This window comes from Musa acuminata, chromosome BXJ3-1 (genome assembly GCF_036884655.1).
Source record: "Musa acuminata AAA Group cultivar baxijiao chromosome BXJ3-1, Cavendish_Baxijiao_AAA, whole genome shotgun sequence".
In the NCBI taxonomy this organism is placed as follows: domain Eukaryota; kingdom Viridiplantae; phylum Streptophyta; class Magnoliopsida; order Zingiberales; family Musaceae; genus Musa; species Musa acuminata.
The window spans coordinates 13,122,051-13,136,562 of record NC_088349.1 but is presented as its reverse complement, the minus strand read 5'-3'; the positions used below and the strand labels follow the sequence as shown (position 1 = coordinate 13,136,562).

At 35.0% G+C, this 14,512-nt stretch overlaps 1 protein-coding gene and 1 non-coding gene across 2 annotated transcripts; both read right to left on the bottom strand.

The window, feature by feature from the left end:
* Positions 1-16: 16 nt before the first annotated feature.
* LOC135629402 (uncharacterized) lies at positions 17-5,519 on the bottom strand. Its single transcript, XM_065136709.1, has 6 exons — positions 4,580-5,519; positions 2,509-2,682; positions 2,099-2,215; positions 1,765-1,944; positions 1,291-1,455; positions 17-679 (listed from the first exon to the last, which is right to left on the bottom strand). Exons 1-6 carry the CDS (start codon positions 4,835-4,837, stop codon positions 236-238), a joined length of 1,338 nt encoding a protein of 445 aa, XP_064992781.1. The 5' UTR covers positions 4,838-5,519; the 3' UTR covers positions 17-235.
* An 8,403-nt stretch (positions 5,520-13,922) lies between these two features.
* TRNAI-AAU (transfer RNA isoleucine (anticodon AAU)) lies at positions 13,923-13,996 on the bottom strand. Its single transcript has one exon. It is a non-coding gene; the product is annotated as a tRNA-Ile (tRNA).
* Positions 13,997-14,512: the final 516 nt, after the last annotated feature.

The window sequence follows — 14,512 nt, the reverse complement described above, 5'->3', positions numbered from 1 at the left end:
TCATTTCAACCATCCCTTCACAACAAATTTAATGAAATTTAAGATACGATAATTCACTGATGAAAAGGACTCTACAAGTACATGGAGTGGCAAAGACCAACCTGAACTTCCATTATTGTCATCTTCACGCAAAGAAAGATGACAAAATCATCAGTAGCAGACATATTACTGATGTATGTATATATATCAATACAAAAAAAAACAAAAAAATTAAAGACAACATTCCATGTGGATATCAGTGTGGAGTTGGACTTGGAGAGTGTTGCTGCACGGAACCTTCAGCTGCTGGAGATGGCGAAGGATTCACCTCTCCATCTGTTAGCTTCTTCACTTTGAAGGTGCGATTTGGAGATTTAGGAGAACTGAGGCTTCCAAATGCAGACATGGTGTCCGCGGACAATGATAGCATGGTGTTTGATCTCGGTGTTGCAGAACAAGAAATACCCGGTGTTGAAGTTTCATAAGCAGAACGGGATGGTGATGAAAGAGTTTTGATTTGGTGGATGGGGTAGACCTCGGTGACTTCCTCAATGCCCTCATCCAAGTAGACAACATCCTGCATTGTGAGCTGATGGTACTCCACAATCTCCCTCAGGAACAGATTCTCACGCTCGTAAACAGAGTTGTCATGCACCAATCTCGCCTTCTCGGCCAATAACGTCTCCAATTGGTGGCGTATCTGTGAAGAATATAGATCTGTTCATGTCTTGTCAAATGGTTTGAAGTTTTAGATGAAAATGTTCAAATCTTATCTAATATCATTAATCAATTTAAGTTCCACATGTTGAGTTGACACTACCACTAGCATGTGGATCATATCTGATTTATTGGCTTCAGCTTTAGATGTAATGACGACTAAAGTAGGAGAAAAATAAGTTCAAGAAATTAGAACCAAAATATTACTAGTAAGGGACTACATTAAACATGTTATAGGCCACACGATCTACTTTCTCTACTTCCAATACAAGGACATGGCTCCGCTTCACATTACTGCTGTCCATTAAGTGGAATCTAAAGTCAATGATTCAATGAAATGAATTAACAATTTGCATGCATACATGGAAAACAAAAGTGCCAAGACGTCAAGCACTAGGCTTTTACCCAGTTTAAGTGGTGAATGTGTTTTTTTTTTTTTTTCCCTCCAAGTCCTGCATTGCATTATTGAAATTAATATTTTTCAGTCATCTTGCTAGTTTTTTTCCGCCAAAAATGGTTTAGATTTCCATCAGTTGTTTAATTAGACATGTTAACAAGATACTGCAAAAGAAACAGTTGGAAGAGCATGCAAACCAGGTCATCATCTGCTGGGTTGTCTCCCTTCTGGCGATTTTCTCGCAAGACCTTGTTCTCTTCTTCAAGCTGAGCACAGCGCTGCTTTGCGAAAGCCATGTCTGCTTTGACAGTTTTCAGTTCCCGCAAAAGAAGCTTTGCCTTAGCAGCCATGGCATTTGCGACCTGCAAAAACAAACAAAAGCCATCTTCCATTTACATAAGAGGGCCAACAAACAGATATATCAATCGATAAAGGACGTCAAATTGAAAGGCCAGACCTATGCTTATTATGTGGTTTCTTTCAGCTAGAGAAAGCTAACATATAAGAAGCAGAAACAAACTGCTTTGGATGTCAGTGTAGAGATCTCACAAATTACTAAAAACCAAATTGCTTTTTGGATCTACTAGTTGTAGAATTTGAATAGTTTCTCTGGATATAGAGAAGGCAAAGTAGTCATATGGGCAATCGATCAACAGAGAGTGGCCGCTTACTTTCTGGGAAGCCTTCAACTGTGTCTCATACTCGGCCTCATTCTGAGCAAGATTAGTTGAAGCCATTGTGTACATTGGTTGATTTGCTGTATCAGAACTTTCAGTTTTTGTCCCAAGCTGCAGCTTCTTGGTTTCATGGATGATGTCAGCAGTCTTATTGTCCATGATTGATATTCCCTCCTGATACACAATACAAATCAGAATAGCTTGAGATCGTTTACAAAACTCTGAATCAATCTCCATTTCTCCATGCAAGAGAAAAATAAGAAATAGTTTGCAAGTAGCCTAGAAGATATTATGGTTATTGACTTATAAAAATCTCCAAGGAACCTACTTCAAAGGCATTTTTTGTTGTGCCACCAAATTCCCTCAAAGAAGAAGCAATTGCATCCTTCTGAAATGTAGGATTTTCGGTCTTGCAGTAGCTATCAAGAGACTCATTGGTTTGCAGCTGCATGCAGAATCAAGAGCCGTACTTCAAATTCGTGAAAGTAGCATTAGGAGAAAGACAATCCCAATTGTTATTAGATGGGTAAATAAAATACATAACAAATCATGATAATAGCAAGGATTTATCAAGGATAAAAGATGCAAATTGAGTATGATGTCATGCAAAAGTTGATCAAAATATTTCATCTTATCATATTTCCTCAACAAATGTCACTCTAGCTATTACATTAATTTTAAAAAGTTGTTTTTTGAGTAAAACTAACTACTGAATGCAATTTGTATAAAGAATCTAACCTGACTGCCTGATGAATCAAGAATCTGGGAGTGATTACTATCATGGTCTTCAAATTGCTGAGCAACAGTATCATCTTCAAGGATTGCTTTAGCTTTTTTAGCTAAAACTTCCCAAAATCCATGTCGGGGGCCATTCGAATTTTTCAGCGAAGAGTATTCATAAACATTTGAGCCCTACATTAAAGTTCCATAATCAGCATAAGGACCAAACTAGACTAGCATATGGAAGAGGATACATGCATAGGTACATAAATATTCATAAAGGACATGTCACATGTCTCTTCAGCCTAATTATTTTTTCCACTCAAGTGGCTTCAATTTCTCTTATCCTTGTAAGCATACAGAATGAGTCTTGTTTGTACAAAAATTATAGCACAAGTTCAAACTCATCTAAAAATTAAATTACTTATACTTACTATAGCAATAGGCCAAGCCACAGACACATTACAAAATATTTGTCTCATAAATTGTCCTTAAGAGGATATTGTTCCTTAAATTGTAGAATTATTGTTATTAAGAGAGTTAAAGTGGCAAGTACAGATAAGTGTAGCAGATGCAGATAGTTGGGAATATAGATTTGTTAAGGAAATGGCTCCTCTTGTCAAATTCTCTAGATATCTGCAGGAGATGGAAGTTAGTAATTTAATACAGAAAGTTAAACTCTCTGCATCAAAGTCTTGATAGAAATTGCACACACCAATCACAGTGGGCAATTAAATGTCAACAAAAAAGTTTAATTAGAAATAATAATCACCAATGTCCAATGTGTCTGCTCAAAATCATTTAAAGTCCACAGCATAGCATTGCTTATGGTGTCTCCACTGATGTTCCAATCAAAGTGAAGCCAATTGAAGTCTTAATGCACAAATTCAGATTGAGCTGATTCTACGATCTTGAATTTATTGTTACAAGGAGACAAAATATCCTGAAGATCTAAGTAAAAATGTATGTCGATCAATTCTCATTTATGGTGTATCATGACCCAAACAGAATAACTCCAATGTTCTGAAAATAAGAAGAACAAGGTTCTATGTTACAGTATGCAATGTGATACCCATAGACATGAAATATGTTACAACATCATAAGTATTAAACAATGTCAGCTGACAATGATGCTTAAATAACAAGACTAGGGGTATATAATTAGAGCATTGTAGATGACATATAATTAAGTTCCTTAAGTGTGATGTGATATTCATGTTCCCATGTTGGATTGTGTAAGGATGTACCGTAAAAGAGGACAGATTCTGTGAATAGGAATGCTACACAGTAAATGAAAATTTTGAGCTATCAAAGTTCAGTTATTAGAGAGTACTATAATGAGTTTGTCCAAAATTTCTAAAGAACATATGAGAGAGTAATATATGTATGTTTCAAACATATACATATCTTGCTCAAGGAAAGGTGAAACGAAAACTGAGGACCATCCACTTGCAATAGTATATAAGTAGAGGCATATGTATAAGTATTAGAGCTACACAATCTAGAATAAATTTGTTAATATAAAATAAAATTATTCATAAATTTCAGCAATTCTGCACTAAGCAGCAAAGTATTCATTGAAAAGATATCAAAGGCAAAGTTATGTCGAACAAATATTACAACTTCTTAATCAATTTTCAATCCTCCAAAACGCAATGAACCCCTTAGGTATTCAGGTCCACAAGCCTAATGCGAATCTACACACTCTTAAATCGATTGAGCAATTTTTGAGGGAAGACAAATTGATAGATTCAAGGCGGGCCTAAGCATCATGATAAGGTTGCTTCTTTGCCATGTGAGTGATCAGGATTCGAAATGCAGAACACCTTGCTATCTACAGAGGTAAGATTGCATATATTTCCACCTCGCATTAAAAGGAACCCCGTGCATTAGGCCAGCATGATGAATTCGAAATTGCTAGATGTCTTTTCGGAGGGATCATATATCCATACAAGTTCGCATTTTTTAGAAACGGAACGATTAAATCAAACCGCAATAACAGCACAGAAATTAAATAAACAGTTATCACGCATGAAATCATCCCCTCCCCTCCCCACAACAACAAAACAACGAGGGAAAATTGATGTACCTGCTTGTGATAGTTCCGGAGACCAGGATGTCTGTAGGCAGAGGTGGAAGAGGAGGACGTGGAGGAGGAAGACGAGGAGAAGGCCGCGGAGTCGCCATCGTAAGCGGAGGAGAGGGACGACTCGCGGTGGGCGGCGGAAGCGCGGATGGCCTTGGCGGCCAGGGACGGGGAGGAGGAGCCGTCCTCCTCCGGGGACAAGGAGCGGAATTCCTCGAAAGTGGCGGACCGCGGCGTGCTGTGCCTCCTCCGGTACGCCATCTCCCTGCGCTCGCCCAACACAGCTAAAAGGAAGCAATAATATCGCCCTCAAGAACTCAATATATATATGCATATATATAGCGACCTTCAACGAACCGCAACCGTGACTGGGCCACCTGCTCGCTCTCTTTGACACGTACTACGATCCCCACGAAATGAGCGGATGTGGGTTGGACGAACATTACGGGTTTGCCCCTTCCGTGATCCTGACCCTAATCCGATCAGTGAACCGGGTTCAAATAAATCACCAAACCAATCACCAGACCCAGCCGGTTTGACCGAACCAACAACCTATCACTTTCTTATCCATCCCATTAGACTAAAGCATCCCCTGCAATTTATACTATATTATTAAACAGAGAATTATTAACCTAAAAGTTTAAAATATTACATACAAAAACAAACAATGAGGTTTTTATTGCCACATGGCAACCTTTTTTTTTCTTTTTGGGTCTTTTACGTATATGTTATTTGAACCATACGCATACTCATTAAATGTTTAAATTTATAATGTAAGCAAAAATAAAATAAAAATAAAAAGTCTCTCATCTTAACTAATTATTCCTTGCACACAAAAAAAAAACACTAAATTTCATCCTCCTCGAATACAAGTGCCTAGTCTCTCTCATCTTAACTAATTATTCCTTGCACAAAAAAAAAACACTAAATTTCACCCTCCTCGAATACAAGTGCCTAGTCAACTAATTTAGTATAAATTTGATTCACTTATTTTTGATTGATTAAAAAAATAAAAAGATAAATTTTTAGAAAGATCTTTAAGTTTCAGAATTTCTCAAATAGCACCTCAAGTTTGAAAAATTTTTATAGAGGATCTTTTTTCTAAAGTGATCATCTTGCTCTCGTTGACGATCACCCTCTGCCTAGCCCTTGGCTACATTATCACCTCGTCGATTGTCCCCCTCCATCGAACCCACCTAGTGACAGAGGTGCAGTAGCCCTCATCGCACCCTACTGGAGTAGCAATGGGGTAGCCCATATCGTGCTAATGCGAGCAAGAGCCCAAGTGGTGTTACACGATACCTTTGCAACCAATAGTGGTCCTCGTCGCCCTTACAACAAGAGTGCAGGTGATGTTGCGCGATACCTCCACGGCCAACAACATTGATAAGGGTTGAGGGTCTAGCAAAGGCTACATAGCCTCCTCGCACCCCTTCCTTGCTAGTGTTGTCTCCTCGTGCGCTCTCCTCGCCATGGTCCATAAGGAAGGAATGAAGGGGGGTGGCTTGCCCTCACGATCAACAATGATGATAAGAGTCAAGGGGCGAGCAAGGGTCGACAAGTGGAGTAACCACGCATAAGATGAATAGGGGTCATTGATAGAGCGAAGGCAAAGTCAGGACTCATACGAGCCGAGGCATAGCTAGGGTTGAAGCAAAATTTTTAAAATGACGAAGCAAAATAATTTTTTCATGAAAAATTATAAAACTTAAGAGATTTTTATAAGAATTCATTAATAATAAAATTTATAGACCGACGTTAAGCCAATATTGTAAAATAAAGAGGTGATTTCCTTAAACACATCATAGTGGCACACTCATAAAAAAGAAAAAAAAAAGAGAAAAAAAAAGAAAAAGAGGAGAAAGAAGTGGGATCGGAGATCCACAAAGTAAAGAAGGGAACAAAGAGGGATGGGATTCCACTCAACCACCAAAAACTATACTTGGTTGGCTCTTCAAATGGCTGACGCATTACCTACGTGTCTTCCAAGCCATTGACGCGTGAACCAACCACGCCACTTTAAAGATCGCGATGCTTCCGTTGATACAAAGGTCTTCTCCCATTACTTTGCTTCCTTTCTGTTTCTTCCCCCTCTCACAGCCTCGCTCACTCCCCGGAAAAGGAAAGGAAACGAATAGAGGCGTGATGAGGCTACTGGTGATGACGATGGTGGATGGATTCCTTACGTGCGCGTCGACGATATGGGCACTGCAGGAGCGGAGGCTGTCGAGGGTCTTCGACACCGCGATGTCCGTGGCCGCTTCCGCCGTCGTCTCGCTCACGTTTTGCTGTATTTTGGTAAGCAGATGGTGGTGGTGACGATGCTGTATCGAAGTAGTGTCTGTTCGTTTGTTTCTCTCTCTCTCTCTCTAAATGCTGCAACTTGATCCTACTGCAGCGACAACAACAATAACTTTGTGACATTTTGCCTCTTTGATCCGTTTGATAGAATAAGAAATTCGACCCTTCTCGCCGTGTAATACACTTCTTCTGTTCAGATGCACTGCACTTGGTCTATAACGACAATATCAAGTCATAATATTCCAACTATTTAGATCGACTATATAAATCTTTTCTTGTAATAATTAAATTATTTACAAGACAGTGCTTTTTTTATTATTTATGGGTTGTTTCTGAAGTAATGTGTCCAGAATAATTTCTAATCTTCCTCAGCTTTGTCTGGAGAGCATGAAAAGTTTGCACAGCAATATTTGTCAAAAATTATGCCAAATAACAGAGAGTATACCTCTTCTGAAGTTTCATTGTTGCATAAGGCCATCAAAATAGTTTTGCTACAAGATATTCTCATCCCTGAGATCAGATGCTCCAAAACATTGAATGCAAATTCTGCAAATTAATGATGATCTTTCAAGAACACCGGCACCTGAGACGACAAGTTGCATTACAAGTCAATACACAAGTGGAAGTAACTAAAAGAATTACGACTCAATCTAAAAAGCAAATACCAATAAACCAAATTTAGCGAAAAACTTCAAGCTTCTGTGCTATAAATTTATCGCTCCAACTTGTCGATCTAACCGACAAATGCACAACCTTTGACAATCTGAAAACTCGGGAATTCTTTCAAAGGGCTTACACTGGAGAAGTTAGAATTGAGTTTGGCTTCTTCACTGTGGTTTGGGGATGTTCTCATCGGTAGAAGACCTCCTAGTGTCTCTGCCACCATAGAGCTTTATGTATCTCATCCAAATGGTACATGTAAAAAGCTCTAAGACCAACTCCACCTGATGTAAAGGATATTACTGTTAGATGTTACATGGTAGTATAGATGAAAAGGTTCGTAAACATCAGCGACGCTTACAGAATGACAGAAGCATTACAATCTGGCTTTGTCAGCCTGTCCCGGCACTGTGCCTGGTAAAAGCTCTGAAGGCAGTATCAGAGCTAGTCTCTGCACCAAGGGCAGAAGAACCCTGGCTCCTACTGCCCCAGAAGAGCCAACCACTGGGGACTGCTTCAGAGTTACCACTGAGCCGATCAGCCAAGACTTATGAGAGTTACCACTGCTTTAGGACCTTTTCATAGTTGTAATCAGGCAGCTCAATGGAAGCAATAGACTTTATGGATGGCAAAATTTCTTGGATGGTGTCATTTAGATGTTTCTTCCAAGTCAAGAGAATGAGATGAAAATGGGGACAGCAAACACATTCGATTCTGTGTTTGGCTTTCACATAAATGTTCTTGCACCTGTACTGTGAATCAACATCAAAGGTATAAAGCCCTCCCTTCTACGAAGTATTCATGGAATGAAACTATACTGAAATGAGAAACTACCAATAAGACGCAATAATGGAAATTCCTGTATCAAATAGGTACAGAGTCTTGTCATAAGATGAAAGTGTTGGGTCAGTTTAGTTTTGCTAATCACTAAAATTTTAATTCCAAATAAAGTCATTCATATAACACTGAGTTACATATGATAGACAGCTAACGCCAAAATAAAATAGATTACCATGATTGCTTTCACCAAGTAGAATAATCTTAGATATGCTTACAATGAGAAAGAAGCAAGGATACCGTAAGAACTGAATGCTGTAATACTGATTTGTGTAATCATCAAAACACCAAAGATGTCATCAGCTGGCAATTAACATAGTTTCTGAACAAGGCATCAAAATTATTATAGATTAATAATCAAGTCAAAAACCCCTATATGTAGTCTTCAAGACTTCATGCTTTGCTCTGTAGCCGAGCCAATTTTGCTGATCTTGATAGTTTGTAGATAGAAGCTTATTTACTATTCTAACATATTATGTGGATCAACTGCCATTATTTCTCATTTGTATCTGCAAGAAATCTATATGGATATGTGATGTGTCCATATAATAAGATCTTGTAGCCTGTCTCATCTTTGTGGTCACATTCATAGTCATCACCTTGTCATCTTCTTCAAGTGCAATTTTACAGGTAGAACTGAACTTCTGACTACTGTTTCGTTAGGTTTTCTGATATTATGGTCACAGCATTATGATCATTGAATTCAAATATATGAGTAATTCTGACTCCTTGTGCATGTTTGGCAGAAATCATATTTCAATTCCCATAATATAGTGAATCAGATTCCCTCTTTTTGAAAGATTTGAAATTGTACCTTGTGATGTGAAACTTTAATTTTCATTCCCAAGGACTTAACAAAGAGATTTAAAAATGACAAAATTTTCATTTATATACTAAAATTAAACTGTAAAAACATATATAATTAAATATCTTGACGTTTACATGTAAAAACATATATACACTAAATATGTTGTTAATGTCTTGTATCATAATATCGATACATTTCGACTATGGTCATTATGTACAGTTATTATATTCCAACTATAACTTTTCTTAACATGGGGCAATTTAGCCATCATGATTCCCATTCTGCTATTTTTCGATTCCTGTTCATTGATATCATTGATGAACTAAAAGTCATCTTAGAGAAACTCTAAATATCAAGAAATTATTCTGAAAAATGCCAAGCCATTCCTATTTTGAGGCACAATCAACATTGACCAGAGAATGTGAGAATTTGACATAAGAGCCACGTCGAAAAAGTTCTTCAGTATAGGTCTTTCTATAAATGTTACAGGCAATGATGCTTGATTGAGGATGTAATCATGTAAATCTCGATCCAGTACTGGTTTCAGTAATATATTACTGATACAGGATCAGTATACAGGGGGGTGTATTGCCCAATTTCGTTAAATAAAATGAATATTATTGTACCATGTTATATTTTTCAATTCTGGTTCTTGATCAGACCAATAAACACCAGTCCATATTGACCAGTGACCACTAAAGTTGTGATTTGAAACCTTGGTTCGGATGACTTGCTCTTGCCACTATTTAACCTCTTGATACTCGTTCATGCCTCCCATATTGGTGGCACATACCATTCCATTGAGTTTAGGGGATGTCCTTTAAAGGGAGTTTAGTGTGCAGTACTCAAGTTTCATTGAAGTTTATAATAGTCAATTGTAGGCAGTTAGGGAATTGTTCTCTTCTCAGGCTTCTCATACAAAGCTTCTCTTCTATCTGTAGAGTGTGCATGATAAATCTCTTTGGTTTCTCAGACAAAGTTTCTGAATTCTCTGCCATGACATCACAAACATGTGCACGATAAATTGCTTCAACTATCCAAATCCTCCATCATGACATCGCATCGTACATGTCAACTTCTATATATATCATCTACCTACTATAGCCTTCAACATCCCTATATTATGATACTTAATCCATAAAAAACCAGCTCATAAACTTCCCTAATACGATAATTCAATTATCATGTCCTTTAACCATGGAATTTTAGAATTAGCTAATAAGTATAGTTGTTAATGCAAAGACAGGAAATCTTTTTTTGTTTCCAAGAGTTATTGAACACCTTTCTATCCTCTTGTAGGACACCTAATGACTGGTCACCACAAGCAACAAAACATATAACTTCTCTCTAAGACAAACAGGACTTTGTGCCTTTTACTAAGGTTACATTATGCAAAAAAAAGCAATTATACTTGTCAACTAACCTAAAAGTAATTGATGATTGGATCTCTGCATGAAACTCAAAAGCTTCTTGTTTAACATAATTCATGTTTGTCAAATAGAGGTGATTCTCTTTGTTGCCCTCTATATCTTCCTGGCACTTTCCATGGCTCTGCCTATTTTTCCCATCATCTAGGCTGCCCCCATCACTTGTACACCTTCATATCCTCTTCTATTATGCTTATCTATGAGTAATATGATTTAGTCTCTTCTTCTTTATTCTTCACATTTCACTTACATCACTCTACTTTTCATTTGCCACTTGGTAAACAGTACTTTTGCTTGTAAACTTGATTTAAAAAATATCACAAATCCTTGTTGTAGTTTCCTTTAGTTTGTTAAAGTATGCACAAAACTGTCCATAAGTTATGAGCAGTAGTACCCTATCCATAGGTTTGCCTCTTTTTTGTCTAGTTGTTGTCTTGTTCATTCCTAAGTTATTGATTTTCTAAACATATATGAGTATATAATACTTTACAAGTACCACATATTTGGTTGGGCATGCACCCAATGCCTAATGTGCTTCATGCAACTCCTGGTGCCTGATTGATATTACTTTCTAAAACCTTAATGATATGCATTCAAACTCAAAATATATTTCTTGTGCTTGTCGATTTCCCCAAAAATGATAAATAAGCCAACTGGGGCCTAATTTCAGACATAGACATATCTATGAAGCAAATTTCAGTAGAATAAAAAACTGATGTAAATCAGCACTTTTGGATTGGGTAGTCATCTTCTTCATAACTTGAGTGTTTGATGGCATACAACTACTGTACAAACAGCAAAAATAGGAGGCCATCTTAAGAAGAGATTTAATGCATTACATCCAAGAAAAACATTGGAACTAGGATTCAAGAAAGCCCCTCCAATATGAGAAGTACTGCCACAGGAGTTACAGGATCAAGAGAAATCTACAATGTTTACTTCCTAAAGAGTCCTATTGAACTAACTTCTTCAAATTTAATAATAAAATGTAACACAAATTTCAAAAATTAAATGATTAAAGCAATCTAGAGTAAATTGTATCAATATCTTCATGTATGGATATGGAGAAGGAAAAAACAAAAAGAAAAGGAACACCCTAAGATAGCAACATAAAATATAGTTAAGCACATCATTTGAATTAGGATTAAGCGAGATAAAGTTTTACTATATTGAAAATTTTCAAATTTCTATTCCAAATTTGGTGAAAAACGAACATAAAGGACAAAATGATAAAGTTTTAATCCAAAATATAGCCAAAACATAAAGGACAAAACGATAATGTCTTATTCTAAAAATATGACCAGAACATTGGTAAAATGTATATAGAGATAAAAATGACTTAAATATATTAATAAAATTTATATTTCGAAACATGAACAAAAATTAGGGTTCTAACTTATAATTTTATAATGGTAAAGTATTGTTCTAAATATGATCAGAAACATAAAGAATGTAACAGTAAAGTCCTATATTAGAATGTGGTTGAGAACATAAAGGATGTAATTATAAGTTTGTCCATTCCACTAAAATATAAAGGTCCAATGACCTAAAATAGAATGGTTCTAAAATAAACTAAATATAATGGTAAAATCCTACTTTAAAATATGTCCAAAAAAAAGTAAAATGATTTTAAATAGGTAGAGTCATATAATAAATATTGCCTAAAACATAAAGGATATAATGGTAAATGATATATTCTAAATTATGATAAAAGATGTAAAGGTTAAAATGGTAAAAGTCATGTTCTAAAGTACAGTAAAAAATAAGTTGGTTAATTTCCACAAAAATATAAAGGTAATTGGCCTAAAATATAATGGTAAAAGTTCTATTCTATAATATGGCCAAAAACATAAAGGATGCAAAGGTAAAAGTCCTACTCTAAATAATAATATAGTTTTAAAAGAAAGGTTATTTAAAAGTAAATTTATATAAAATGAGACAATGATAAGAAGTTATGTTAAAAATATGGCCAAATATAAGTTTGACAATTCCACTAAAATATGTATACAATGATCCAAAAAGTTATATTCTTTAATATAACCAAAAAAACAAAGGTAACACCTTCTAAATTAGAGTGTAAAAGTCTTATTTTAATAAGGCAAAAACTAAAAGGACATAACAATGATAAAAGTATACAACTAGAAGAATTCTATTCTACATATACAGCTAGAAACAATGCTAAAAGGTTCCAAATATCATGGTAACCAACATATTTTAAAATGTACGAGGAAAGGTAAAATGTTCTTAAGTATAATTGTAAAGTGATATTATAAATATTGCCAATAACAAAAGGATATAATGGTAAAAGTACAATTCTACTCTAAAATATAACAAAATTAAAACAAAGGTAAAATCTTCTGAATTATAGTGTAAAAATCTTATTCTAAAATAAGGTAAAAAATAATAACATACAATAAAAAATATAGAAAGGTCTTATATTACATATATGGCCAAAACAATGGAAAAATGTTTTAAATATAGTGGTAACAATCCTATTTTAGAATGTCTGAAAAAAAGGTAAAATGTTCTTAAATATAATAGCAAGTCATATTATAAATATTATCATAATCATAAAGGATATAATGATAAGAAATAAAAGGGTAAACCCAATATACGAGGCTCTCGCAAATGCGGGGAGGGTCAATATATGCAACATTGTCTTTAAATACTTAAAGAGAATTATTACCGTGACTTGAACTTTGATCTCTCAAGTCATAAATGAATAACCTTATCATTATATCCAAATCCACTCTCATAATAATAAATTTAATTCTAAAATATGATAAAGACATAAAGTGTACAATGGTAAAAATAATCTTCTAAAATATCATCAAAAAAAAGTTAGTCAATTTCTAGTAAAATATAAAGGTAAATTGGCCAAAAATACAATGTTAAAAGTTATATCCTAAAATAATGACAAAACTAAGATTATGTAAAAATATAAAACATTTCTACTGTCACAAAATATTTTACGATTATCCTAAAATATGGTTGAAAACATAAAGTATAATATTTAAATATCATAATAATATGATTAGATGTAAAGGCTATAATGACAAAACTAAGATTATGTAAAAATATAAAAAAAAAATTAAATAGCCCATGCAGGTCTTTTATCATATTTTAATTCTAAAATATGATAAAAGACATAAAGTGTAACAATGGTAAAAATAATCTTCTAAAATATCGTTAAAAATAAGTTGGTCAATTTCTAGTAAAATATAAAGGTAAATTGGCCAAAAATACAATGTTAAAGTTATATCCTAAAATAATGACAAAATTAAGATTATGTAAAAATATGAAAAAAAATAAATGGCCCATGCAGGTCTCGAACCTGCGACCTTCGCGTTATTAGCACGACGCTCTAACCAACTGAGCTAATAGGCCATTAACATTTATATATTAATCAATGACATTTTGAAGGCTAGAATCAGATAAACATATCTTCCCTCCTGTAATTCAGTTTTAAGTCACTCGTCTCCACAGGATATCAGGTGTTAACTTATTTACCAAGCTAAAAAAAATTTATTTACCAGGCTGGACCAGGCAAAAGCCCTGATCAGCCTATTGATTCAAGTCTCAATTGATAAAAAACCATCTTGAAATTTGAAACATTCATGATTATTCATTTCCTAAACTGAAATCATGGGTATATCTTGGTCTACATCTAAAACTTGAGGTATTAAATGCCATCTCAATAAATTAAAATAAAAATATTTTCTGTAGCCCCCGAACCGATATGTATCACCCATACCATACTATTTTGAACGGTACATCAGTCCTTGACATATAACATTTTGAAACTAAAATATCCACTATGTACAGATCATTGTTCCTATTCAGTTTTTAAAATCAATCAAAACACAAATTATCTATACAAAAAAAAAGGCAAGATGTTGAATT

What these genes read in the sequence shown, in the direction of transcription:
- LOC135629402 (XM_065136709.1), bottom strand. Translation starts at nt 4,837, where the DNA reads ATGGCGTACCGGAGGAGGCACAGCACGCCGCGGTCCGCCACTTTCGAG. An exon ending in TCCGGAACTATCACAAGCAG is followed by an intron (nt 2,683 to 4,579) that starts GTACATCAATTT and finishes ACTTTAATGTAG; the next exon opens with GGCTCAAATGTTTATGAATA. An exon ending in TTGATTCATCAGGCAGTCAG is followed by an intron (nt 2,216 to 2,508) that starts GTTAGATTCTTT and finishes TTCTGCATGCAG; the next exon opens with CTGCAAACCAATGAGTCTCT.